Source organism: Nelumbo nucifera, chromosome 1, assembly GCF_055504915.1.
Source record: "Nelumbo nucifera cultivar China Antique chromosome 1, China Antique-T2T, whole genome shotgun sequence".
NCBI lineage: Eukaryota > Viridiplantae > Streptophyta > Magnoliopsida > Proteales > Nelumbonaceae > Nelumbo > Nelumbo nucifera.
In genome coordinates, this window is record NC_142649.1 from 118,960,732 (window position 1) to 118,987,509 (window position 26,778).

A 26,778-nucleotide genomic window follows, 5' to 3' on the forward strand; every position below is an offset into this window, starting at 1 on the left:
TGAAAACTGTGGTAGCTCTCGTATCGTAGGTGGCAGAGCTTCGTGGATCCGATGCCATGCCAACTTGCCAAGTGCAAGTAGTATGAACTGTGAAGTATCTAAGATGAGGGCCCAAGTGCAAGTGGTACTCATTTTAAATAGATGGAGCGCAAGGACCAAGTGTGGGGACCCCCTAACCCCCCTATTGGCTATTGCTTAGCTTGCCTCCTCTCCTCCCTCCTCTCCTCCCTCCTCTCCACCTATACCCTATTTATTTGTTGTAGCCTGTAGGAACAAGCAGGGACATTGGCCTCTGTTGTTATTGTTGTTTTTTTTTTAAATCTTTCATTGAAGAGTGAAGACCCACTGGTCAAAAAGCAGAGAAAAAATTAATTATTTAATAAAAGATGATAAGGAGAAAGAGAAAAAAAAACCCAGAACCAGAAACAGAGGGGGGGGGGGGCTTTCGATTAATTGCCAATTCCTTTACATGGATGGAGACCTTTTTCTTTTTTCAAAATCTTATTGCCTGATTAAGAAATCTTTAGCAACTAGATAAGTTAAAATATTATTATAATAACATCTAATAAGTTGTTAATTATTGGCATAAAGGGTTCTCAGTTCTCACTCCATATGAATAAAAAATAACCATTGGTTAACCTGGAGCCGTAAAGCAGGGTGTGTCGGAAGGAACGCCGTTTCCTCGTAAGCCCACAGTTTAAACTTTAAGGCTATCTTTGGTTTTGAAGGAAAATGTGGGGAAATGAAAAGAAAGAAAAAGCCCACAGTTCTTTGATATTCCTTTTTTTTTTAAGCTTCTTTTGATCTTTTCTTTTTCCCGATGACGGGGAGGGGGGGAAGGGCAGGGAAGGAAACACCTATAGACGAGTACTATAGACTATAGAGAGGTTAATCTTTTTTCTGTTTTATCGTCGACGGAAGAGAGGGAGAGGTGGCAGGGGTTGTCCTTTGTATAACTTTGAAAGCATTGGAGCTTAGGTTAAGTCCTTCTCGTCATTATAGCTATGTCTGACTCCATTTGCCATGAACTGATTCTAAGGGCATCGACGATAGCGACACGTCATTTCCCCCACCGCATCCGACGATATTTCCCAGAACCAAGTTGAGTCTTTTGTGTTGGGCTGGTTGCGCTGCAGCTGCTTGAACACCTGCTGCGCTGCTGTTTCAGTCGCTGCCTCATCTCTTCGGTCCTCGTCTTCTTCAGTTAGTTTTCTATTTATCATTTGGTGGGGACTGGGGAGGATGCGCTCTTCTAAGTTCTAACTTTGTCTTTTGTTTTTTACTTTTCTTATAAAGATAACAGTTTTAGTTTTGGGATTCCGCGCCTCCTAATTATAATAAGCTATTACGATTACTTGCCAACTCCTTCATTAAGGAATAAGGAATTAGTGTAATCTATCTGTCAGTTCCCAACTTTCAATTCAACGATTTGGAGAGAGAGAGAGAGAGAGAGCGCGCGCTACAGCCTACAGGTGATTGAAAATAAGAATAAAAGGACACGGAACACATTGGTTTTGCTAATAATAACAACAGTAATAATATAATAAACTATTAGACTGACTAAAGGTGCAAATCAAATCAAATCAAATCAGATCAGCAGTAGAGTAAGCAGTTAAAACAGAAAAAAATAAAAGGTCAGAATCGACTCTCATTGGGGGAGCTCCCGTTTGCTTGTTTGACTGACGAGTGACGACTAACATCGCTCGCTCGTTCGTTCCCGGTTCCCCCACCTAGTTCTCTCAAGTATAGAAAATTCTTTCGACCTTTTTACTGATCGGGAGTGACTAACAATTGGAACTGGGGTTGGAAGAGGACTGAACACTGAAACGAGAGAAATGGCTGACGCAGAAGGGGTCAGGTGGGTCCCGTGAGAGAGTGGAACCCGTTCCTCTGCAGCCAACTTATCTGCGTTGATGGGAATCCTGATGATGCTGCAGTGGTCGCCAACACTTGGGGTGAAGAACCAGCAGAAACCCAGCTAATACCGCTGCCTCGATGGTTCCATCCCGATGATTGCCGTTGTTGCGAATCGCCTGTCGCTAATGACAGACCACCTCCAATTTGCCCATCGCCGTCGCTGCAGCTCGGGAACTGAAAATCACAACAGGGTAAGGATAAATAATACAATCGTTATTATTAGCAACAGCGCCTTCAATCGATGAAGATATCGATCTAGTTCTGGTTCTGGGAACACCCACTTGACAATTGGGAGGATTCAAGTGTGGTTGCAGTATGTGGACCATTGGAGCTGGAGCGTCTCCGATTCTCCTGAACTGCCCATGTCTTAGCATCTCATTGGTCTTCATCGATAACGGGGACTGAATGTGGATTTGGTTCAGCATCCTGGTAGCCTCGCTCTCCCCGCTCCCTTCTCGTCTCTGAGACTGAGAACCACTACTGTTCCTACATCGCTCATCCTGCACCACCTTCAAAATTGTTACCCAACTTCTGGGGCTTCCGTCTAATAAAAAAATGGAAGGCAACTACAAGGGTTCTGTACTTGTAGTAGATCGAGCTCGCATTAACTAAAGAATCTAAGGCCACCCCAATATACCTTGGACCTAAAGATCCGGTTGTTGATCCCCCAATTAGGCTCGAATGGCGTTGACGAGGATCGTGGATCACCCACCCCCAATTCAGAACCATCTCGCTTCAGGGTAGAACTGCCCAAGCTTAAATCAAGATTGTGGCCCGCATCGTTTCCTGGGTATGATTTCAATTCGCATTACACATTTCATTTTATTTTTACCCAAAACAGAAGAAGAAAGAAGATAAAGAAAGAGAAGACTTAATTTTCTTTACTATACTTACCAGTAGAATTGAGTTCATCTTCGTATATACTCGGATCAAAGTTGGTCACAGCTTCCTTCCCGTTGCACTTGATTGCAGCTTTGTCATAAGCCCTACATGTTATCAATGAGCAAATAAACACTCTAAAACTGAACAACAAACAAATGAATAGAAAAGATAAGATCGATCAAACTTCTTAGGCCGTTGGTCGATCTGCCTGCAACAGCAGAACGCCATTTAGGACTCCAAATATCAGCTAAACATCAACCACGTGAAATACCTAGCTGCTTCAATTTCGGTGTCGAAAAGACCCAGGTAAACATATCTGTGTAATTGACATTATAAACGAAATTAATTAGAGCAAAAGCGAGAATCCTGACTATTCTTCAAGGAGAAGGAAGAAGGAAGAAGAAGAAATAGTAGTAGTAGTAGTAGTAGTGTGGTAAATTACTTTTTGCCCAAGAACTGGCCCATTCGAGCCTCCCATCTTCCACATTTGTGCAAAGTAACGCCTCTATATTTAGAGCTTCCTCTAGGAAAGCCAGTGCTTTGGCGGCGAAGTACATGGACGAATTCCTCCTTGGTTAGATTGCTCATCTGTCATCAATATCGCATTACAAGACCTCCTATTTCAAAAACAGTTAAATAATTTAAACTAAAACAAGGAGGCCTGACTACAACAGTATTTTTAAGAAAAAAAATTCCGAGAATACAAGTTCCATCCCTTCTGTCTCTCACCTGTTTCAGGTCTTCCTCATAATCATCAAGACTGAAATTTATATCCGCCTCTACTCCCCGGAACTTTATGGCTGCTCTGTCGTATGCACTGGACAAAAATTTCTCGGTTTCAAAACAGACAATCTCCAGAGAACTGAGAACTTTCTTATTTATGGATAAACAAGAGATGCTACATCTACATAATAATTGAATTGCAAGAATCACAGAAATTCGATTGTATGAAAGGACGCAGAAGCTTACCGAGCAGCTGCATGGGCTGTGTCGAATCCGCCTATTGCCCCCACAAGAGAAACATCCCAATATCAGTAACCATGAATAGTTTCATCCCACCCCAAGAAAAATAAAAACAAATATTCTTTCTAACAAAACAAAAATTAACTATTTTGCATACCCAAATAAACCTGCTTTCCACAGTCCCTGCATCAAGAGCAAAAGCAAAGAACATTGCGATTGGAGAGATTGCACAGGGAGTTGAAATTAAAAGAAGAAAAAAAGAGGATTATTTAAAGTCAAAGGGAGAGGAAAAGCACCATATGTGGGACTCCCAACGGCCGGTTCTCCTGTAAAAGGTAACGCCACGATACTGTGAGCTTCTAGACCTTGGCCCTCGCCGGCTCTTCTTCATGGGCTGGGATACTTCCATGGGTCTACCGGCAGCAAGAGGTTCCGACTGACAGAATTTGACGCCAACCCAGTGAGCTCGTGGCAAGGGAGCCGTAACAACAGCAGGGGGCGCCCCCATTTCCGGCTCCTCGACTGGAAAAAACTGACGGGTCATGACTACAGGTTCGCTCTCCGAAGAACAGTTGTCATCGTGGGTCACCGAGAAGCCGAAGATCTTACTACTCCTTTTCCGTCTTCCCCCGCGCTCGTCATCATCATCCGATCCCTCTTCTATAACCACAGCCGAGGAGCTCGAATTCTCATTGGAAACGGATCCGATGCCTTTGCCCTTGTCGTCATCTCCGTCGAAGGACGTCTTCTGCGAAGAGCAACCTTCGGATTCCTCCTCCCTCCTTTGGTCAGGCGAGTCGTTGAGATCCCACATGTTGCCTCCTCCTTCCTCTTCTTCTTCTTCTTCTTCTTCTTCTTCTTCTTTTTCTTCTTCTGCTTCCCCTCCTTTGTCGCTCGTGGCTTCCACAAGATCGAAGATCCAAGCTGCTCCGACCTTTCCTCGTATGAACAAAGAACAAAATAGGATCATCGATCATCTCTCTCCATTAAGACCGGAATTTGGGTTCTTGTCGGCAAAAGAAATCTTCCTTCCTTGCGCTCTATATAAATATATTCATAGAACCACACAATATCTCTGCATAATGTAATTGTTTATTTGAAAACTTTCTTTTTATTGATATCGGCCAGGTTTAAAACGAAAGCAAACCTAAGACTCAGAGCTGGTTGCAAAAAGGTACCCCAAGAACTCCCATCTCTCCAACTGCCCCAATACAGCATAGACGAGGCCAGTGTGAGAAAGCTTGGCAAAAAGCATCATCAATACCTGGTTTCTTTCTCTCTCTCTCTATCTCTCTTCCTGCCCCTATTTCAATCATTCACACACATTCATGGACTCTCTTTCTCTCTCCTCCACTACCCCCACCAAAACAAACTCATCTCTCTCGGTGAATGGTAGACTAGAGGGAAAAAAAAGTCCCAAGTGGGAAAAAATAAAAACAACCATCTCTTTCTTAGCCATATTTTCCCACATTAACCAAATCGAAAAGCATCGTCTCCAAATGACTTTCTTTGCCCACTAATAGAAATGACAAACTGGTCTACTTGCTTTTTTTTTTTTTTTGATAAATACTGGACTAATTGCTTAGAACTCGATTTTCGCCTCTCTATAATTAAATGCTTGTATTATCTCTCCTTAATTCGTTCATTTTTTTATTAATCACGTTACATACGTGTAAACAAAAAGTCCGAACCTGACGTCTACTGTGCATTTAAGCAAGCTTTCTTACTGTCCTTTTCTGCTCCTTTTATCCTTTCTTCTTTTTTTTTAATAATTATTTAATTTCTCTCTCACTCGGTGATCTCATCTCCCCTCTACGTATAAGACTATAAACTACACATGTACGTAAATACAGCAAATAGAAGGCCGAGCGGAGGGGGCGGGGAGGGGACCACCGGACCGGGGGTATTCTGGGAAGAAAGGGAGAATAATATTGACTCACTCGCACCCTGGTCCCTGGGGCTAGGGGGCAAGGGCAGTGTTGTGACTTGTGAGAGAGCTGGTGCTGGGCTTAAGAAAAAGGAAATGGGAATAATGGAGATAAAAGGAAGGGGTTTCCAGAAAAGTCCAATCCAAGAGTACGGGAGATGGCCACGTTGCTACTTTCGGTCTTTCAAGCGACCCCAATCGCGCTCCAGACCCACCCAGTCTACACCTCGTATTTAATGCCCAAACCTATTCAAATTTCTTTTTTTTTTATTAAAAAATAATAATTATAATACATAAATAAAAGAATAAGAAGGTAAAAAAAATTCTTATAAATGATGATCACAGGGTTAGAAGATGGCGGGTGTGTGTCAGCAGGGACAGGGAGGAAACAAGTGTGGGGCCCAGGAGATAAAGGGGCCACGTCATATCGCATCCAGACAAAGGCAACACTACTCAGCGCATCTCATCTCAGAGACGGGAAAAAACTTCCAATAATGGAAGCGGGACGAGGCAATCGTCGGCAACGTTGTCTTCCCCAAGTGGCAGCAGCACGCAAAATCGAAAATGGATCTCTCTCTCTCTTTTCCAATCGAGGTTGATAGGCCCATGCCCACCCAACCACATCCACATGTTCCCAGTTTCCCACTCTTCTCTACTTGTCCAACCCAGTTGCCACTGCCATTGAATAATGGATTCATCCCTCCGACCCTCCCTCTCTTTGCTGGTCTCTTATTCTGTCCCATTTTCCTACCTCCACCGATTTCCACCCTGCTGCCGTCCGATGCGTTGACTTTATGTTGTGTTTCAAGACAACGGCTAGGGAAGGTGGACCAAACAAATCGGACGCTTGGAATAACTCGTTTCACACAATTTCCAAGTTGCGTGGACTGTGGAAACCGGAAAGAAAAGTAGTTGACTTGATCCAACTTTATATCAACCAGACCGAATAGTACGATGGTATCATTTGTCATGTATGTATACAAGATGTTCCACGCATTCATTTATTCTGATCGTGAAAGCTTCATCATCAATCACCCATCATCACATCACTTCCTGGATGACGCGTGGAGGGGGACTAAGGGAGCAACTTATTAAGGTAGGGATGCTTCGTAGTGCACCGGTTGGTAGGTACATGGTTTTCAAAAGGGATTCCTCATCCAATCGCCGTCAGCCCCTATTCCTTGTCTATATGAATTACACCTTTGAACAAACCTGAGAAGAGATAGATGACCGGGACCCCACTCTCGTTTTCCCATTTTGCTCCTTGTTAAAAGTTAAAGTTAAAACCCCATAATCTCAGGTGCCTCATGCCAAGGGAACATCAGCTACCTAACTTTTACTTTTCTAAATTTAAATATTTGTACTTTTTTATTTTAATTATTTATTATTTTTCTAAATTTAAATATTTGGTCTATTCCACTTAACACTGATGGTTAAAACATGTATGTGTTTGGAATCATTGATGTTTATTTACTAAATGCTTTGTATTTAATTTGTTTGAAAATTTCAGAAAAATAATAATGAATTCGTTTATTGATACATAGATACCATTAGACACAACATCAGTAAAATAGTCAATAGTAAATACTTATCAGTTAGGAGAAACTTCATTTGCAAGTCACTATGCGTATGAATTTATATAATATAATAGAGGAAATGCTGAAATAATGCCTATATAATAACATTTATTTAATAAACGCCCACCATTTCAATTTTCAAACATCCTCTAAGTCTCTCTTTCTCATTTCCTATAGTTTGGAATGATAATATTTCACACGATACATAGGATTGGATTGGCTTTACCTTAATCGTGTTAATCGAGTTTTATCAAAATTACGTGGGTTCACTTGTTTAACACGATTAAAAGTGTGTTAATTTACACATTTTATTCAAAAATGACTTAAAATTTATGGGGGTCGTATCAACCCAATTATTAATATGACTCATTTAAACTTCTTGATTTTTAATCATGTAACATTTAAAAAATATGTTCATTGGACCAAGAATTCAGATGAGATAAAATGTTTATATTACCATTGTAATTTGTTTATAATTTATTTTAAGTAGATTAATTATGTTGATTTCATGTCAATTTGGATTATCATGTTGTATCGTATGAATAGAAAATGATTTATTTAAATAAATATATTATCTGTATAATAAATGATTTATTTAAACCAACCCCCAAGGTGGTTGGACACGTGGCAACCATAAAGGCATTACGCCTTGGCCCACGAGCTAGACCTTGGTGGGTTGACACGATCTCATGGCAGTCGAGCCCATCTCGGGTGGTTATAGGTCACCTCGCTCCACTTTGCCTCGTACAGTGTACTGTTGATGAGGAGACGGGATCTGTTCCTCACAAATGGGCTCTTCACATGCATATCCACCGTGCATACGAGAGATGTTCTCAATGCATGGTAGGATGTGAGGTGCTAGGTGTGAGGAACAGATCCGGTCTCGTTGATGATGAGACGATCTCATCCCATGCAAGCTGGCTATCGCCATCCGAAGAATTCGACTAAATTAATAGCTTGGAGCATAACACGAGCTACAGGCAACAAAAGGCACTACGTACCGAGGCGAGCTGCGTTGAAAGGGGCATATTCGAGCTGAGACCGGATCTGCTCCTCACACAGGGCGCTTTACACCAATCTCAAGCGTAGCATTGGGAATATCTCTCGTACTTATAAGTTATTAGTTATGGGAGATGTTCCTAATACATGGTGGATGTGTCTGTAAGGCGCCCATGTGTGAGGAGCAGATCCCGTCACCACATATGTAGAAGGCATCCATCCTGGCAGTTCAATTTGACGACATCATCAACATGAACGTGTTCTGATGAAGGGTGATTTGGCCCCGACCTTGTAATAGGGGGACATGTGGATACGACCTAACTAGTATGATGACAACTCAGCCGGACATGCCAAGTCCGCAATAGATCGAACTCGGATAATCAAACCACCTCGAGACGAGTTCACCTCGATGTAAGGTCACATCAGGACCACCTCGATCTCGAGGCACTTCGGCGTTCACCCCAGGTCGGGTCTAAAGAGCACTAACTCAGGTAATACTAACAGACCACAACATGGAAACTGCGAAGATCTCGCCATCAGATTTCGAGCCTCGCGGGATCACGCCTCATAACAGTAAGCCTTACCTCCTCCTCGCCCGGTTCGGGCAGAATTGATAAGCCCTATCAATTATCCCCCATTAACGCGAAAACGGATCTCATCGTGACGAGGATGCCAGAACTCTCCGCGAAACCCGCGAGGACTTCACTATATAAAGGCTCTACCATCGGAGGCCCAAGGTACACGTGATTTCTTTGCACTCTAGCTCTCTACACTCTAAAGCTTTTCAGCTCGCAACCAAGTATAATGACTTAAGCATCGGAGCGTCCTTGTCGGGCAAACAACCCCGAGTTCTCTTATTCTACTTTTGCTGATTGACCTAGTCCGCCGTTTACTGGAAGCCAGATCACCTCCAGCAGGGAGTAGTCAGATCACGCTTCATCATTTGGCGCCGTCTGTGGGAACTCGCTACAAAAAGCCTCTTTCCACCAACAATCACAGACTCAAATCCATGTCATCCTCCAGCAACGTCGGACTAAACAACGAAATGAACGTCTCCGGGGGGCAGCCTCAATTCCCTTCTACCTGCATCCGTCAGTTCACGATCCCGCTTACCGCGGCTAGGGTTCCAACGCTGACCGCGCCCTAAGCAACCAAGCAAGTGAACGCACCACTCCCTCCTGTAGTCGGCGCGACGTTTGCTGAACCGTCTGTGGTTCCCCTAGAGCCGGAGAGTCCCAACTTGACGACCTGGCACTGTGTTCGGGCCATTTAGGTCCAAATGCAATAGGTCCAGCAATATCAGCTATACCAACAGCAAGTACTTCATCAGTTCTATCAGCAATAGCACCAACAGCAGTTCCCTCCGCTACAGCAGAATCAGCAGTCGGTTCCACCTTGGCACCTGACAGCGCAACAGAATCAGCCCCATCGTCAGAACACTCTCCCTCCTCGCCGGGGAGAGACTTCCCAGGTTCCACATCCTCTTGGGAGCCAGGTCTCGTCCTGCGGCAGGAGGGACAGACAAGTCACTCCTCCCGCTTCGCAGAACATGAACAGATCGAGAGACACTCAGCTCGCCAGAGCCATTTCACCCCGGCCCTCGCATCATGAAGGTTTGCTTGCAGGGAACCGGTTCAGGGTCCTGGTCGCAGACTCTAGGCGAGGCCCTTCCGTTCACGGCAACCAACATCAGCCGTCCGAGCCGCTCCGTGCCAAGACAATACCCGACCACACAGAGGTCAGTAGCACCAATGTGGAGCCGGTCAAGAAGTAGCAAAGAAGGCGTCGTAAGGCACGCCGAACTGCAGTTCCAAGCCAGCTCACTGGTCCTAGTCAACCTGAGCAGCTAAAAGGTAAAGAGGAGGCGAGATCAGAAGCCAAAAAGACCGCTCCCCTCCTCTCCGGGTCATCCCCTTTGTCCTTCGAGCTCCTGGTGACCCCAATGCCGAAGGACTTCAAAGTGCCTCCGCTGGACGAGTATGACGGATCGTTCGATCCAACTAACCACGTGGACTCATTCCAGTCCTAGATGCATCTAGCTGGGGCTGACAAGTCCTGCATGTGCGTTGCCTTCTCCATGACATTCAAAGGGGTAGCTCGCACATGGTACAAGAACCTCGCGTTAGGGACGATCAAAAGATGGGCGCAGTTCGTGCAGATGTTCACCTCGCACTTCATCACCAGCAAGAAGTGCCCAAGGTCTCAAGAAAGCCTCCTCAGCATAGTCCAAAGAGAACGGGAATCGATCCGAAACTACATAAAACGTTTCAACGACACCTATTTACAGATCCCCGACCTGGATCTCATTGTAAGACTCACGACAGCAAGGAGAGGAATTACTCATAGGGAATTCAAGTGGCACGTGGTGGCCAACAAGCCCAAGGACATCACTGAATTCCTCAAGCTCATCGACCAGTTCACCGGGACAGAAGAGGAGATAAATCAGAAGGGCGAAAATCCAACGAAGAAAAGAAAAAGAGAAGTTGGCAACTCGAATATCGGTGACAATAAAGGAAGAAAAAGCAAATCCCTGACCAGGGGAGGGAACAAGTCCGGGAGCCGATCTCCTTCACGATCCCATAAGTCAGGTCGGTGTTCTCGAACTCCGCCAGTCGAAAGGACGAGCTACACGCCCCTCAACGCGAAGAGGGGAGAGATTCTTATGGCGATCAAAGATGCCTCCTATGTGAAGTGGCCACCACGGTTGAGAGGAGGTCCCGCCACTAGAAATAAAAATGTATCTTGTCATTTTCATAAAGACCACGGTCATAGTACCGAAAACTATAGAAATCTCCGCGATGAGATCGAAGAGCTCATCCATCGCGGATATTTAAAAAATTTTGTACAAAAAGAAAACAGGAACTCGACAGATCGCCAGACGGATCAACAAGAGGAGCAAAGGAGAAATGCTTTCAAGTCCAGCAGCTGGCAGAGCGAGCAGCCGCAGAGACAGTTACCTGAAGAAAGACCGATCCACGGAGTAATCAACATGATTACTGGTGGGTCCATCATCGCGGGCTGCACCTCAGCAGCGGGGAAAACCTCGGTTCGTGAACTAGAACGTGAAGAGTAGTATCCACCAAAGCGACTTATGCTCGAAGACCCCATATATTTTACAGAAGATGATGCACAGGGATTCAGTACCCCCATGACGACGCGCTGGTCATAAAGTTGAGAATAAATGACTTTGAAGTAAAGCACGTCCTGGTAGATCCGGGCAGTTCAGCTGACATCTTGTTCAATGATGCCTTCGACAAGCTCCAGCTCCAGGAGTGCGATCTCAAGCCAAAAAGTACTGCTCTGATAGGTCGGCCTCTACAACGCCATAGTAGGTCGGCCCATTACCCACGCACTTCGTGCATTGGTATCCACCTACTACTTAGCCATGAAGTTCCCTTTGGACTATGGAGTAGGGGTAGTGCGAGGCGATTAGCTCGAGTCTCGCAAATGCTATGTCACCGCCCTCAAGGGGAAAGCCAAGCTAGCGGCTGACATCGAGCTCGAGCAACCTATGGAGTACGCCGAGGAGCGAGCCAGGCCAACATAAGAGATGATCCACATTCCGGTCTCAGTAGAAGATCCAGCCAGAACTCTCCAGATCGGCGCATCGATCAGGGAACCACTTCGTTCTCAGTTGGTAAGTTTTTCAATTAAAAATCTAGATGTATTTGCAAGGTCGCAACAGAGATGCCCAGCATAGATTCAAAAATTATAACTCACAAGTTAAACACTGATCCTTTAATCAGGCCCATTAGACAGAAAAATGCAACCTCGCCCCAGAGCGCTGGAGGATAGTCTACGAGGAGGTCGGGAAGCTCCTTGCAGCCGATTTCATCAGAGAGGTCCATTACCCGAGCTGGGTAGCTAACCCAATTCTGGTAAAAAAGGCCAACGGTAAATGGCACATGTGCGTCGATTATACTGACCTGAATCGAGCTTGCCCGAAGGACTGTTTCCCACTGCCCAAGATCGACTGTCTAGTGGACGCGACCTCACGGCACGAGTTGCTGAGCTTTCTGTACGCATACTCAGGATACAACCAGATTAAGATGGACCCTGCCGATGAAGAAAAAACGGCCTTTATTACTGAGCTCGGCATGTATTGTTATAAGGTCATGCCCTTCGGACTAAAAAATGCTAGGGCGACCTTTCAAAGACTTGTAAATAGGATTTTTGAGTCGTTGATCAGCAATAAGATTGAATGTTATGTAAATGATATGGTCGTTAAGACCCTGATGGAGGGTGATTTGACCCGACCTCCTAAGAAGGCGACACGTGCACATGACTCAGCATAAGTAACACCTCAGCGTGACAGCCTGGCTACAACTAAGTAACGATCTCGCTACACCTCAGCTCGCTATGTTATAGCTCGGCACGGAATGATCTCGCTACAGCTCGAGTTCAAAGACCCCAGTATGCTAAAAGGGAACACTCCAAGCTAAGTCTATCCCAGCTTGTGAGCTCGGACAATCAGCTCGCTCTGATACTTAGGCAAGAGGACCGCCTCAAAGACAACCTTAGGCGGAATCACCTCGGGATACCTCCAGGAGCTCGCTACAAAGAAGCTCGCCATGGGATAGCTCGCTATTGAGCGACGCGGCGTTTTCAAGAAGCTTTTTATCTGACAAGACCGTAACCGTCAAACTGCACCACGTCTCCTGACTGACGACGCAGTCCCTGCCAGCCCAGCGGATTGCACCCACGTCTCTCGACAGGTGGCGGCGTGTCTGTCCTTTCCGGGTCGTGTCTCTCATCTGATTGGACAGTACTCTACAGTGGTTACCTGCACAACCCTGACAAATAACAGTTGCGACAAAGGGCCAGTGGTAGTTATGCCCGATTTGACAATAACATCTGTATTTAAAGGCTCTGGTTTCCAAGGGACGAAGGTAATTGAACTGATCTAGCGCTATCTGCACTCATAGCTCTCTTTGCATTTCTTACAGCTCTCTCAAAGTTCTAACTTAAGCATCGAAGTATTCCCACCGGGTGAGCTCACCGGGAATCTTTCACCTTCCTCTTCGTAGGTTTCGTCCATCGCCAGCTAGGAGCCAGGCGTCCGCCAGCTAGGAGTGCCCAGATCGCGCTGCATCAGACCCAGTTTTCAAAACTTTTAATGAATGACTTGCAAAGTGTTTTCAAAATCTTGCGTAAATATAACATGAAACTAAATCCCAACAAATGCGTCTTCGGTGTCACCTCAGGTAAATTCCTGGGCTACATAGTCAACCGACGTGACATTGAAGCCAATCCCGAAAAAATAAGGGCCATCTTAGACATGAGACCACCTCATAAGCTAAAAGAGGTTTAGAGACTAAATGATAGGATAGCCGCTCTGAGCCGTTTCATGTCCAAGTCTGTAGATCGCTGCTTGCCTTTCTTCAAGGCAATAAAAAAAAAGCAAAGATTTTGAATGGACCACAGAATGTTAGCTCGCCTTCGACGAGCTGAAAAAATACCTAGTTAGCATTTCGGTCCTGACCTGACCCGAGGAGGGAGATGTTTTAAAGTTGTACCTCTCCGTTAGCGACGAGGTAGTTGGCTCGGTAATAATAAAAGAGGTAGATTGGGTCCAACGACCCATCTACTATGTTAGCAAGGTTTTGTAGGATGCTGAAAGAAGGTATCCGGAAATCGAAAAGTTGGCGTACGCGCTAGTCACAGCAGCTCGAAAGCTTCGTCCCTACTTCCAAACCCACACCGTCATCATCCTCACCAACAAGCCTCTGAGGCAAATCCTACTCAAGCCCGAGGTATCTGGTAGTCTGACGAAGTGGGTCATTGAACTCAACGAGTACGATATCTGGTACAAACCCCGAACGGCAATTAAGGCCCAAGCCTTAGCCAACTTCATTGCAGAATGTACCTTCAGCACCGTAGTCCCCGAACTAGCCGAGCTCGGGCATGCGGAGGAAGCTTCAACCAGTGCGGCACCAGTCCCGATTCGAGCAAGACCGACCTGGGACGAGGAGCCCTGGATCCTCCACGTCGGCAGCTCATCTAATCAACAAGGAAGCAGAGCGAGCATAATTCTGTATGGACCAAGCGGGGTGAAACTGGAATATGCGCTCCGGTTTGGATTTGCAGTGTCCAACAACAAACCAGAGTATGAGGCGTTGATAGTCGGGCTCACCTTAGCCAAAGAAGTAAAAGCCAAACACCTCATCATCTGTAGCGACTCCCAGCTCGTGGTCAACCAGATCAACGACGAGTATGAAGCCCGCGACCCCACCATGGCTGCCTATTTAGCCAAAGTTAGAGAAGTTCTACACAACTTCTTATCCTACTTCATCAGGTAGATCCCAAGGTCCGAGAATGCCGAAGCCGACGCCCTGAGCCGGTTAGCCAGCACAAGTAGTAACACAATGAGGACCGTGTACATAGAGGACCTGCCTTGGCCTAGCATTCTCGGGGGGGGGGGGGGTAGAAGAGGTCTCTCCTAAACTATAAGCAGAGCCGAGTTGGATTTACCCACTCACGAGCTATCTGCTTCACGGGACCCTCCCTGTAGATCGTAATGCGGCCCGAAGGGTAGAGCGCCAGTCAGTGAAGTACGTCATTATAGACGGACAACTGTACCAGAGATCTTTCACGCTTCCCTACTTACATTGCTTGTGACCCTCAGAGGCCGAGCTCGTTCTCCGTGACACTCATGGAGGCTTGTGTGGCGGTCACTTGGGGGGTAGGGCTCTTGCCTAGAAAGCACTGCGACAGGGGTATTATTGGCCCACGATGAAGGTAGATGCATTCGAACTCGTCAAGAAGTGGGACAAGTGTCAAAGGCACGCCAACATCCACCATTGACCTGCTGTCGACCTCAAATATCTCACCAGCCCGTGGCCCTTCGCGTGGTGGGGGATCGACATTCTTGGCCCATTCCCGCTAGCAATAGGATAGAGGAGATTCTTGGTGGTAGTAGTAGATTACTTCATGAAGTGGGTGGAGGCGGAACCCCTAACAGCGATCACAACCCACAACATACAAAATTTCTTTTGGAAGAATATAGTATGTTGCTTCGGGCTACCTCGGGTACTTATCTCCGACAATAGAAAGCAATTCGAGGACATCAAGTTCCAAAATTGGTGCACCGAGATGGGGATATAGCAGAACTTCACTTCGGTGGCACACCCTCAGGCAAACGGGCAAGCAAAAATCACGAACAAAGCCATACTCTGTGGACTAAAGGCCCACTTAGCCCGAGCTAAGGGACTGTGGGTAGACGAGCTGCCCAGTGTATTATGGGCCTACTGAACTACCGTTAAGACCGCCACGGGTGAAACCCCCTTCAACCTCACCTATGGCACGGAGGCAGTGATTCAAGCTGAGATCGAGGTGCCTACGCTACGCTTGGAGGCCTACAATGAAGAAACCAATGACGACGAGCTCTGTACCAACCTCGACCTGTTGGAAGAAGTACGAGACCTCGCATACATCTGGACCGTAGCCTACCAGTAGAGAGTGGCTCGGTACTATAACATCCAGGTCAAGAAGCGACACTTCCGTGTTGGAGACCTAGTCCGTCGGAAAGTTATGATGTCTGAGCCTGGTGTCGGTAAGCTTGGACCAAACTGGGAAGGTCCCTACCGAGTAAGACGGGTACTCGGGGAAGGTACGTATGTGCTCGAAACCCTAGAAGGAAAACAGGTACCTCGAGCATGGAACATCAACAACTTAAGGCGTTACTACTTGTGATTGCCGAACTGGAGAGCGGACTACGAGTCACTCTCAGAAGTCCAAAGACAAAAGCGCCAACCTAATAAAAGACCTCGGCAACACATAAGACCTAGTTGCCTCTTTGGCATGGGCGAACTACTCCCAGTCACCTCCTCGGCATGGGCGAACTAGTCCCAGTCGCCTCTTCAGAATGGGCGAACAAGTCCCAGTCGCCTCTTCAACATGGGCAATCAAATCTCAGTTGCCTCCACGACATGGGCAGAAAAATCTTAGTCGCCTCTTCGGCATAGGCAAAGTACCTCTAATGCCTAAGGCATAGAGACCCCGGGTATAAGCCCTACGGTGTCTAGCCCACTTCGGCATATAACAATAGGTTGGGCCCGTTAGGGACAACCGACATCTAAATGAGTAGCCCATGCGCGGACAGGTAGGGTATATACCCTGCATCACTCACCTCGGCATACATTACGTTAAGTTACCCCTACTAGTAGTCCGGGTAGACAGTTCGGGGTGACCTCCACTTAGAAAAATTTTATTTTTGGTTATCCTTACTTGTTGTCCAGCTCGGTAGCTCGACAATTCGGGGTAACCTATACACCTTCTCCTACCTTTGTCTGGTTCAATTTGCCAAATTGGGAATCATTTACACTTAGAATATTTTTGCACAAGGATTAGTCAAAAAAGTTTGTATTTCATTGATGAAAAAATTTTAAGTACAAAGATCACGTTATAACCCGAGCTCAGTGTCCTCGGGGTGTACATCCAAACAGTAAAATGAAGGAAAAGCAGGGATCAGGCATGCGGACTGCCAGGCAGGTCGGCCCCCATATGCTCCTCCGCGTCCTCTTGACCCGATGGGCCCGCCTCTAGGACTTCGTCGTCAATTTCTTCTTTAGATGAGCCAGGCTCTCCGTTCACCGCTTCCGCCACCTCGGGAGTAAGGTCAGACATAGAGACAACTCTGAGGTCAAGAGTGGGGAACTTCTGTCGCATTAAATACTTGCATAGCTTGAAGCCGGAACGATAGGAGCTCGATCCATATTCGACCTGGAGATCGTGGAACTTCGTGGATTCCTTGAAGTGGTTGATGGCGTGGTTTCTTTCTTCAGCTCGCGCCTCTTTGATGGCGGTCTCGAAGATCTCAATTCGCTCTCGGATCATCGCTTTGAGATTCTTGATCTCTCATCGAAGCTTCGCCTTCTCCTTGGTCATTATTGACCAACGAATGAATGGTGGAGTTTGACCAACCTTGGACTGGTAAACCAACGAATGAATGGTGGAGTTTACCTAGTAAAGAGAATCGAGGTAAGCACGTTTAAAAGGTTGACAAGGAAATAAAATGTAATGTAAGATACTTACCACCATGCAGTAGCTGGTAGCCTGGCCTCCGAGCTGGCTTGTAGGCATGTCAGCCCATTCTGCGACCTTGGCAGGAAAAACGACATCCTTTCTCTTGTGCAGTCCGAGCTGAGGGGTCATTATGCTTGCTTGGGTGCGGAAGTGCTCTCCGGCTCATGAGGCTGAATGCCTTCCTCCTGGTCTTTGTCCAGGTCCACTGTGGGGGGTTGAGGGCGGACCTCCTCCTCAGGGAGCTCGGTAGAGGTCGGCTCCTGAGTAAGGACTTCGGACGGGGCGGACACAGAAGGATTGACCTCCCGGCGAGACCTCTTCGAAGCCTTCTTCTTCTTCCCTCTCTGAAAGCTCTTAAGAAGGTTCTTAGCATCGACCTCCGACATGGTAACTGCAAGAGTAAAAGAAAAGGTTAGCCGTGAACTAAAGAAAACCTTAAAATAAAAACCGAGGTGGAGACCTACCAGGAGGGCTCAGTCTAGCTTGCACAAGCTTCTTCTCGGCCAAGAAATCTTTCATCTCTAGGCCGAGGTCCCCCCAAGAGTTGATAACTGCCCTAATCTCCGCATCTAAGCTCACCCCGGGATCCTTGATAGCCACCCTCCAGTGAGTTGGAAATGACCATCCCTCAGGATTTCGGACAACGAAGCACCTCCTCTTCCAGGCCAGAACCTTGTTCGGGCTACCGAACATGATTTTAAACCCGGCTGAGGAGAGATGTAGTAACTTTGTCTGACGTCCCCACGCAGACAAGCGGAATTCTTTTTGATCGAACAGATCGAACTGAAGACGTCTAGGGACAGAGGCCGGTTGTACACATGGAACAGGGAAATGGTACCTACTGTATTCCGGATAGAGTTCGGGTGTAGTTGGTCGATGGTGATGTTAAGAAACTTGACTATCTCTATAATGAAGGGATGGAGCAGGAAGCGCAGTCCGGTAGCGAGCTGCTCCTCAAAAACCGCAAGCTCATAAGGATTGTGAGCCCAAGGATACTGACCTAGAGGAACACTAAAGACTAAGCTATTGGGTAGATGATAGCGAGCTACTAAATACATTAACTTATCCGAGGTCAAGGTAGAAGGATTGAAGTCGTCTGGATCCCGACCCCGGGAAGAAGATGGGACCTCCGTTCTAGAGGTCGGTCCCTCCTCCCAAGCCTCGGGCTCCTCAGGCCGGGATGGCCCAACTTCAGGTATAGAAGTTTCCTTTAAAGACCGAAGAGGGGAGTTGCCCTACGACGAGCTGACCTCCCCAGCAGGGGCCGCGGACTGCACCTCAGCACGCTCGACCTCACTAGAGTCACCTAAGAGCCTATCTATACTAGAGCTAGACATGATTAAAAAACAAAGGAGAACAAACTAAGGAAAGGATGAACTCACCAAAAGAAGAACGGCCTCGGAATACAAAGAAAGAGCGAGCTGAAAGACTCCGACGCGACCTCGGGAGAGCTCAAATCACAGAATTTTTGGCAAAGAAGAGGGGTCCCTCGGCCCCCTATTTATAGTTCACCGCGTGGCGATCAACGGCTGTGATCTGCTTGATTGAACGGTTCTCATGAAAACCGGTTGCACGACGCCCGAGGACAAAATCGGTTGAGCGTGTTTTTGACGTCCGCGGAGTCCATAAACAACGTGACGCCCGCGCATACACCTGACGTGACCTGGGCTATTGTTGGTTGAACCGAAAGTTTGAACAGGTCCGACCAATTGATCCGCTCGGCAGACCGCCTAGAACTTGTGTCAAATCCACTTGGACTTGTCATGAACTCCCCGCACCAGGTCAGGACCCTTGGCTCGGGGAGTGGGGGCAATTGATGAAGGATGATTTGCCCGACCTCGTAATAGGGGGATACGTGGACATGACCTAACTAGTAAGATGACAACTCAGCCCAACATCCCAAGTCCGCAACAGATTGAGCTCGGATAATCAAACCACCTCAAGACGAGTTCACCTCGGTGTAAGGTCACATCAGGACCACCTCGGTCCCAAGGCACTTCGGCGTTCACCCCTGGTCAGGTCTAAAGAGCACTAGCTCGGGTAATACTGACAGACCAATACCTGGCAACCCCGAAGATCTTGCCATCAGATTCCGAGCCTCGCGGGATCACGCCTCCTAACGGTAAGCCTTGTCTCCTCCCCGCCCGGTTCGGACGGAATTGATAAGCCCTATCAGTTATCCCCCATTAACGCAGAAACGGATCTCATCGTGGCGAGGATCTCGGAACCGCTCCGCGAAACCCGCAAGGACTCCACTATATAAAGGCTCTACCCCCGGAGGCCCAAGGTACGCGTGATTTCTCTACTCTCTAGCTCTCTACACTCTAAAGCCTTTTAGCTCGCAACCATGTATACTGACTTAAGCATCGGAGCGGCCTCGCTGGGAAATCAACCCCGGGTTCTTTGATTCTTCTTTTGCAGATCGACCTAGTCCACCGTTTACTGGAAGCCAAATCACCTCCAGCAGGGAGCAGTCAGATCACACTTCATCATATTCCTCCCCATTGACCCCAAGTGCTAGGGTCCTGATTGAGCTCCTGGTGGCTTGGCCGATTTTCATGTGTCCTGACCAAGCTCCTCTAGGTGTCCAGATTAAGTCCTAGGTGTCTTACACTATTCTGACACGTATTCATCCAACATGCATCCAAAACCTAAATAAAGTTCAGATTAACATTCATTTCACACTTTATGTTTCATTAAATTCTCACTTAACAATTTTCAGATAACTCAACTTATTTAACCGTCGAAGACCTAAGCCTGGGATATGACCCCGGGCCCTCTGTGCTCGTCTTTCCCTGTCATCACCAACTTTCGCCCTCATCAATCATTATATCAAAAAAATTGATACAATTAATTAATTATGTTGGATTTATGTAGATCCACGTATTCGAACATCCTTACCTCAATGTATCACGAGGATATTAATTATCACCCATACTGGCTTATTCCAAACTGACCCGACTTCATCATGATCCAACCCATCGGATAGAATGGGCTGAAATGGTTTCCGGTCAACGGGGCAAGGCATGATGAGATAGGATCAAGTGACAAAGATATGAAAAAACAAAGTCATCAGTAAACGAAATGGATGGGAAAAGATTCCAAAGGCTAAAAAGGAGTTCATAAAAAAGAAAAGCACATTCCATGACATTGCAATCCTGACATGGCATATAAGATATAACCCGTACCCAAATACCCAATCCTAGTAAAAAGTAGGAACCAGGGTTCTACCTCTGATAGACTGCATTTGGCGTTGCACAGGAGAGAGTGTCATGAAGTGAATGCACTATTAGGATGTTGTTTAGAAACAATTGAAATGAGTAGTAGTATAGAAAGTAGTTGTGAATTGTGATTTCCTTTTTTTTTTTTTTTTCACTTCTACTGAATTTATTATCCCGACAAACGTTTTAGGAAAACCTAGTTGAGGTTTGTCCCCACAAAATTTTCTCAAAAGACTGTTTCGGCCAAATGGGGCTTTGCTTCCTAATTCATAAACCGATCGAAGACACTCGAATCAATGCAAGCAAGAATCTAGAGAGCTTTAGCGACATTCCACTAGTTCCCATCATCTCCAAGGTAAAGAAAATATCTTTTCTTCTCCCTCTTTCTCTTCTTCTTGTTTGTCATTGTAGCTAGTCAGTCTTGGTGGTGGGTGGTCCACAACGACCGTCCTGTTCGAATTGTCACCACTGTTGTTCGTCAGTAGGACTACAAGGACCTCCATTAATATATACCCATTTTTGTTTCTACTCTGGTGCTTCAACCGGGTTTTCGGACCATTTATGCCACGGACATAAGATCTTTTTCCCGTTAAGTTGCAAAATGGAGGAGTGTCATCACCAAAAGCCCAAACTTGGCTTCTTATTCCTCTTTTCGAAACACTGTGTCCGAAAATAGGGAAATGACAATTATAGCCTTAATGGGATGGGTGGATACAAAATCATCCACACCCAGAGTGAATACGTCAGTGTTCTGTATTCATAAGGTGTGGATCCTATATGGGCCCTTGTGTACAGAGGAGCATTGATGTATTCACTAGTGATAAGTAACCCAACTTGGTGTACATGATTTTGTCTTCAGCCAATTGCAACAGCCAGCAATATTTAGGTCCAAGCATAGCAGATGGTACATTACACTAGTGACGATATGGTAAAATTTTCTATTAGGTTGCGTTTGTTTTTTGTGTAAATACTGATAGGTGTAAAATTGTACTCCTAATCTGCATTCGTCAGCGTTTCGATAATTGGATGGAGTGTATTTTTACATCAAAAGTCGATGTAAACTCCACTCATGGTAGCATTTTACATTGATAATCGGTATAAATACACTATCAATGAAAATATCAACTTCAATAATCACATTTTCAAAATTATAACGAGTCACTCGTTTAACCAATCGATATTAAACTCCACCGATTTATTTTTACATAACAAGCCTAGCTTTATCAACTGCAAACAAAAACCCTATACAAGTAGCATCTAATCACACATTGTAAATATCTGATATACATATATTAAATTAATGAAAAGATGTTCGCTATGTGCAGCTGAATTTCTGAGTATCTACAGTGTGCAGAGTTTTTCGTTTCAGGGAATCCCGTCAGCAAAAGTAATACATAGAACCTTATTTTTACCCGGTCAGAGATTGTAATTCAACCAGATTCATACATGCTGCTGCTGTTAATGAGGTATCCTAACAATGAAGTATCCTAATGAGGTATCCTAACAATGAAAACCGAATAACACTCAAGGTTTAAAATTTTAATATGATACACTTAATATGAGGTGTATTGTATCGTATCTTTGAAAAATAGATACAGGATGCATATGGAAATCGGATGTCTTGTTTTTCTTCATTTATATTGGATTTATATCGAGGGCGTACCGGGGGTGTATCGATAACGTATCGACGAAAAAGATATGATAAAAAAAAAAAAATAATAAAGGAAGAAAGCAAGCTTCTTTTCCTTGAAATAAGCCTTCTTTCACCCCCAAATGACTCTAAAACTCCAAACCTTATTCCTATAGTGTTAGATTTCCAAAAAATTGCAACAAAACAAGTGTGAATCATTAATTTTTTGAAGATTTTTCAGATTTTGAAAAAATAGGTAAGTTTTTTTCAATTTTTATAATATATTGTGATTTTTTTTCTTGAATGTTTAAATTTATGTTGATCTACATTTCATACATTCAAAATCACAATTTTTTTGTGTTATCAGTAGATTTATGTATTTTTTTTTCTGCCTATAAAGACTAAATATGTTTTAGATCTATGGATTTATCTGTCATGTCCATAGAGCAATTCAAATTTCTTCTTTAATATTGTTTTTATTTTTTAGATTTTTAGAATTAAAAAATAAATAATAATTGATTATATTTTATCATTTGATCACAACAATTGAATATGTTATAATTCTATGGATGGTCTATCATATCCATAGACCAATTAAAATTTCTTCTTTAATAATTATTATTTTTTTATTTTTTATATTTTTAGAATTAAAAATAAATAAATATATTTTATCATTTGATTACAATGATTGAATATATTATAATTTTATGGATGATCTATCATATCCACAAAGCAATTGAAATTTCTTCTTTAATAACTATTTTTTTGAATATATTATATTATATTTATTTATTTTTTATAATTTTGGAAATAAATAAATATTAATTATATTTTCACTTAGAAGTTGTGTCAATGCATGTTTTATGGTTGGATAGGAGAGTTGGGGTTTTCCCATCCCATAAGACATTAAAACTTAAGAATTATAATTTATAAATTATAGTTAAGCATAGGATTTTTAATAAAATTATAATTAATTACAATATATTTTTTCATAAAACAATTAAAATATATTAGTTTAATGTATATACACCTCATTGAGGTCTTATATTTAGTGTTATTGATTTATTTTTATGATTTATTAAAGTATTTATAGTGTTTCCAAGCATATCTATACGTATTTTAGTTTTTCTCTGATACGCATGTATATCCAACGTGTATCCCGATACATCTCTTAAAATTGCCTTTCCAATACTATGAACTTTGCAAATACTACATAAAAGAACACACACTTTATGGACCCTTCGTTCCACTATTTACATGTACCATTCAATGCATAAACGCCACTTTATTCAAAAAGAGAAGTGAGAGTTCTGGACACGAGAAGAAATCACAATTTATAATTATTGCTGTTAGTTAAAGTCTCAGTTTGACTCAATCAAGGAACGTTATGATTTCAGTGTTTTGAGTTAGGAAATTTACTTCATTCTTCTCTAGATCGTGGAAGATTAGGGTTCATTGCTTATGTGGGAGATGATTTTTGTTTGTAGAATCTGGGGATTTGTGATTTCATTGGCAGAATTTTTCTCTGTTTCTATCCCAAATCAAATCAATAAGATTATGGCTTCCCCCAATCCATACTAAACTCGTGAAATTAGGCTACAAGCCTTTTTTTTTTCTTTTTCTGATGAATGGTAATTTGGCCTGACCTAGTAAAGAGGGGACACGTGGACACGACCTGACCAAGAGATGACAAATCAGCTTAACATAAGCAGTCCGTAGCAGATCGAGCTCGGGTACCCAACCACCCCGAGCAAAAATGACCTCGAGACGAGATCGACTCGGTACCAGACCGCAACAAGAACACCTCGATGCCAAGGCACTTCGGCATTCAACCCAGTTCGGGACTTAAAGACATCAATTCGGGGATATCGACATGTCACTACGTGGTGATCTCGAAAAACCCTCCAATGGATCCCGGGTCTCACGAGATCACGCCGTGTAATAGCTAGCATTATCTCCCCACCCGGTTAGGGCGGAATTGATGAACCTTATTGGTTGGCAGCATTATCTTCCAACTTACACGGAAACGGATCCTATCGTGACGATGATCCCGGAACCAATCCGTAAAACCCGCGTGGACTCCATTATATAAAGGCTCCACCCCCGGTGGTTCAAGGTATGTGTGATTTATATGCTCTCTAGCTCTCTGCATTCTTAAGCTATTTCTTAGCTCGCAACCAGTATACTGACTTAAGCATCAGAGTGACCTCATTGGGCTAGCAACCCCGGGTTCTTTGATCCTCTTGCAGATCAATTGTTCGTCGTCCACCTGGAAGCCAGATCACCTCCAATAGGGAGTAGCTAGATCGCGCATCATCATTTGGCGCTGTCTGTGGGAAACGCAACAAAAAGCCTTTCTCCACCATCAATAACATAATCAAATCTATCGCTTCCTCCAGTAACGCCAAACAAAACAACGAGATAAACGTCTCCGGGGGGCAGCCTCAGTTCCCTTTTGTCTGCATCAGTCAGTTCACCATCCCGCTTACCGCGGCTGGGGTACCAACGCTGACCATGACCCAAGCGACCACGCAAGTGAATACGCCACTCCCTTCTGTAGTCGGTGCGACATTCGTTGAACCATGTGTGGTTCCCCCTAGAGCCGGACAGTCCCAACTTGACGACCTGGTACACTGTGTTCGGGCCATTCAGGTCCAGCAGTATCAACAATACCAGCAGCAAGTACTTCATTAGTTCTATCAGCAATAGTACCAGCAACAGTTTCCTCCGTTGCAGCAGAATCAGCAGTCGGTTCCACCTCGGCACCCGACAGCGCAACAGAATTAGTCCCGCTGTCAGAACACTCGCCCTCCTCGCCGGGGAGAGACTTCCCAGGTTCCACATCCTCTTGGGAGCCAGGTCTTGTCCCGCGGCAGGAGGGACATACAAGTCACTCCTCCCGCTTCGCTGAACGTGAACAGATCAGGAGATACTTAGCCAGCTATAGCCATTTCACCCCGACCCTCGCATCATGAAGGTTCGCTTGCAGGGAACCGGTTCGGGGTTCTGGCCGTGGACTCCAGGCGAGGCCCTTCCGTTCACAGCAGCCAGCACCAGCAGTCCAAGCCACTCTGTGCCAGGATGATACCCGACCACACAGAGGTCAGCAGCACCAATGCGGAGCCGGTCAAGAAGCAGCAAAGAAGGCGTCAGAAGGCACACCGAACAGTAGTTCCAAGCCAGCTCGCCGGTCCTAGCCAACTTGAGCAGCTAAAAGGTAAAGAGGAGGCAAGTTTAGAAGCCACAAAAACCGCTCCTCTCCTCTCTGGGTCATCCCCTTTGTCCTCCGAGCTCCTGGCGACCCCAATGCCGAAGGACTTCAAAGTACCTCCGCTGGACAAGTATGATGGATCGTTCGATCCAAATGACCACGTGGAATCATTCCAGTCCCAGATGCATCTAACTGGGGCTGACGAGTGCGTAGCCTTCTCCCTGACATTCAAAGGGGTAGCTTGCACATGGTACAGGAACCTCGCACCAGGGACGATCAAAAGTTGGGTGCAGTTCGTGCAGACGTTCACCTCGCACTTCATTACCAGCAAGAAGTGCCCGAGGTCTTAAGAAAGACTCCTTAGCATAGTCCAAAGAGAAGGGGAGTCGATCTGAAGCTACATAAAACACTTCAACGACACCTGTTTACGGATCCCCGACCTGGATCCCGCTGTAAGACTCATGGCAACAAGGAGAGGAATTACTCACAGGGAATTCAAGTGGCACGTGGTAGCCAACAAGCCCGAGGACATCACTAAATTCCTCAAGCTCGTCAACCAGTTCATCAGGACAGAAGAGGAGATGAACCAGAAGAGCGAAAATCCAGCGGAGAAGAGAAAAAGAGAAGGTGATAACTCGAATAACGGTGGCAGTAAACGAAGAAAAAGCAAGTCCCCGACTAGGGGAGGAAACAAGTCCGGAAGCCGATCTCCTAAGTTAGGTCGGCGTTCCCGAACTCTACCGGTCAAAAGAACGAGCTACACGCCCCTCAATGTGAAGCGGGGAGAGATTCTTATGGCGATCAAAGATGCGTCTTATGTGAAGTGGCCACCTCGGTTGAGGGGAGATCCCGCCACTAGAAATAAAAATATATATTGTCATTTTCATAAAGACCACAATCATAGTACCGAAAACTGTAGAAATCTTCACAAAGTGGGTGGAGGCGGAACCCCTAACAATGATCACAGCCCGCAACGTACAAAATTTATTTTGGAGGAATATAGTATGTCGCTTCAGGCTACCTCGGGTACTTATCTCCAACAACGGAAAGCAGTTCGAGGACATCGATTTCCAGAATTGGTGTGTCGAGATGGGGATACAACAAAACTTCACCTCGGTGGCACATCCTCAGGAAAATGGGCAAGCAGAGGTCACGAACAGAGCCATACTCGGTGGACTGAAGGATCGCTTAGCCCGAGCTAAAGGACTATGGGTAGACGAGCTGCCCAGTGTGTTATGGGCCTACCGAACTACCGTTAAGACCGCCACGGGTGAGACCCCCTTCAACCTCACCTATGGCACCGAAGCGGTGATCCCAGCAGAGATCGAGGTGCCTACGTTACGCTTGGAAGCCTACAATGAGGAAGTAAACAACGACGAGCTCCGTACCAACCTCGACCTGGTGGAAGAAGTACGAGACCTGGCATA

General features: G+C 45.3%; 1 protein-coding gene across 2 annotated transcripts; it reads right to left on the reverse strand.

Annotated features, from left to right (window-relative positions):
* Positions 1-1,495: 1,495 nt before the first annotated feature.
* Positions 1,496-5,194, reverse strand: LOC104601729 (floral homeotic protein APETALA 2). 2 transcript variants are annotated; one of them, XM_010265173.3, is made up of 10 exons: positions 4,059-5,194; positions 3,920-3,945; positions 3,769-3,799; positions 3,529-3,616; positions 3,242-3,387; positions 3,071-3,115; positions 2,812-2,903; positions 2,555-2,703; positions 2,199-2,417; positions 1,496-2,091 (listed from the first exon to the last, which is right to left on the reverse strand). In XM_010265173.3, exons 1-10 carry the CDS (start codon positions 4,730-4,732, stop codon positions 1,855-1,857), a joined length of 1,707 nt encoding a protein of 568 aa, XP_010263475.1. In that variant the 5' UTR covers positions 4,733-5,194; the 3' UTR covers positions 1,496-1,854. The 2 variants fall into 2 exon arrangements, with proteins under 2 accessions (XP_010263475.1, XP_010263474.1); XM_010265172.3 differs by having other exon boundaries at positions 2,199-2,426.
* Positions 5,195-26,778: the final 21,584 nt, after the last annotated feature.

Excerpts from the sequence above, each read along its gene's own strand:
- LOC104601729 (XM_010265172.3), bottom strand. The coding sequence starts at position 4,732 with ATGATCCTATTTTGTTCTTTGTTCATACGAGGAAAGGTCGGAGCAGCT. Across the intron at positions 3,946-4,058 it reads CGTTGGGAGTCCCACATATG|GGACTGTGGAAAGCAGGTTT; the intron begins GTGCTTTTCCTC and ends CTCTTGATGCAG. Across the intron at positions 2,092-2,198 it reads TGAATCCTCCCAATTGTCAA|TTCCCGAGCTGCAGCGACGG; the intron begins GTGGGTGTTCCC and ends TGTGATTTTCAG.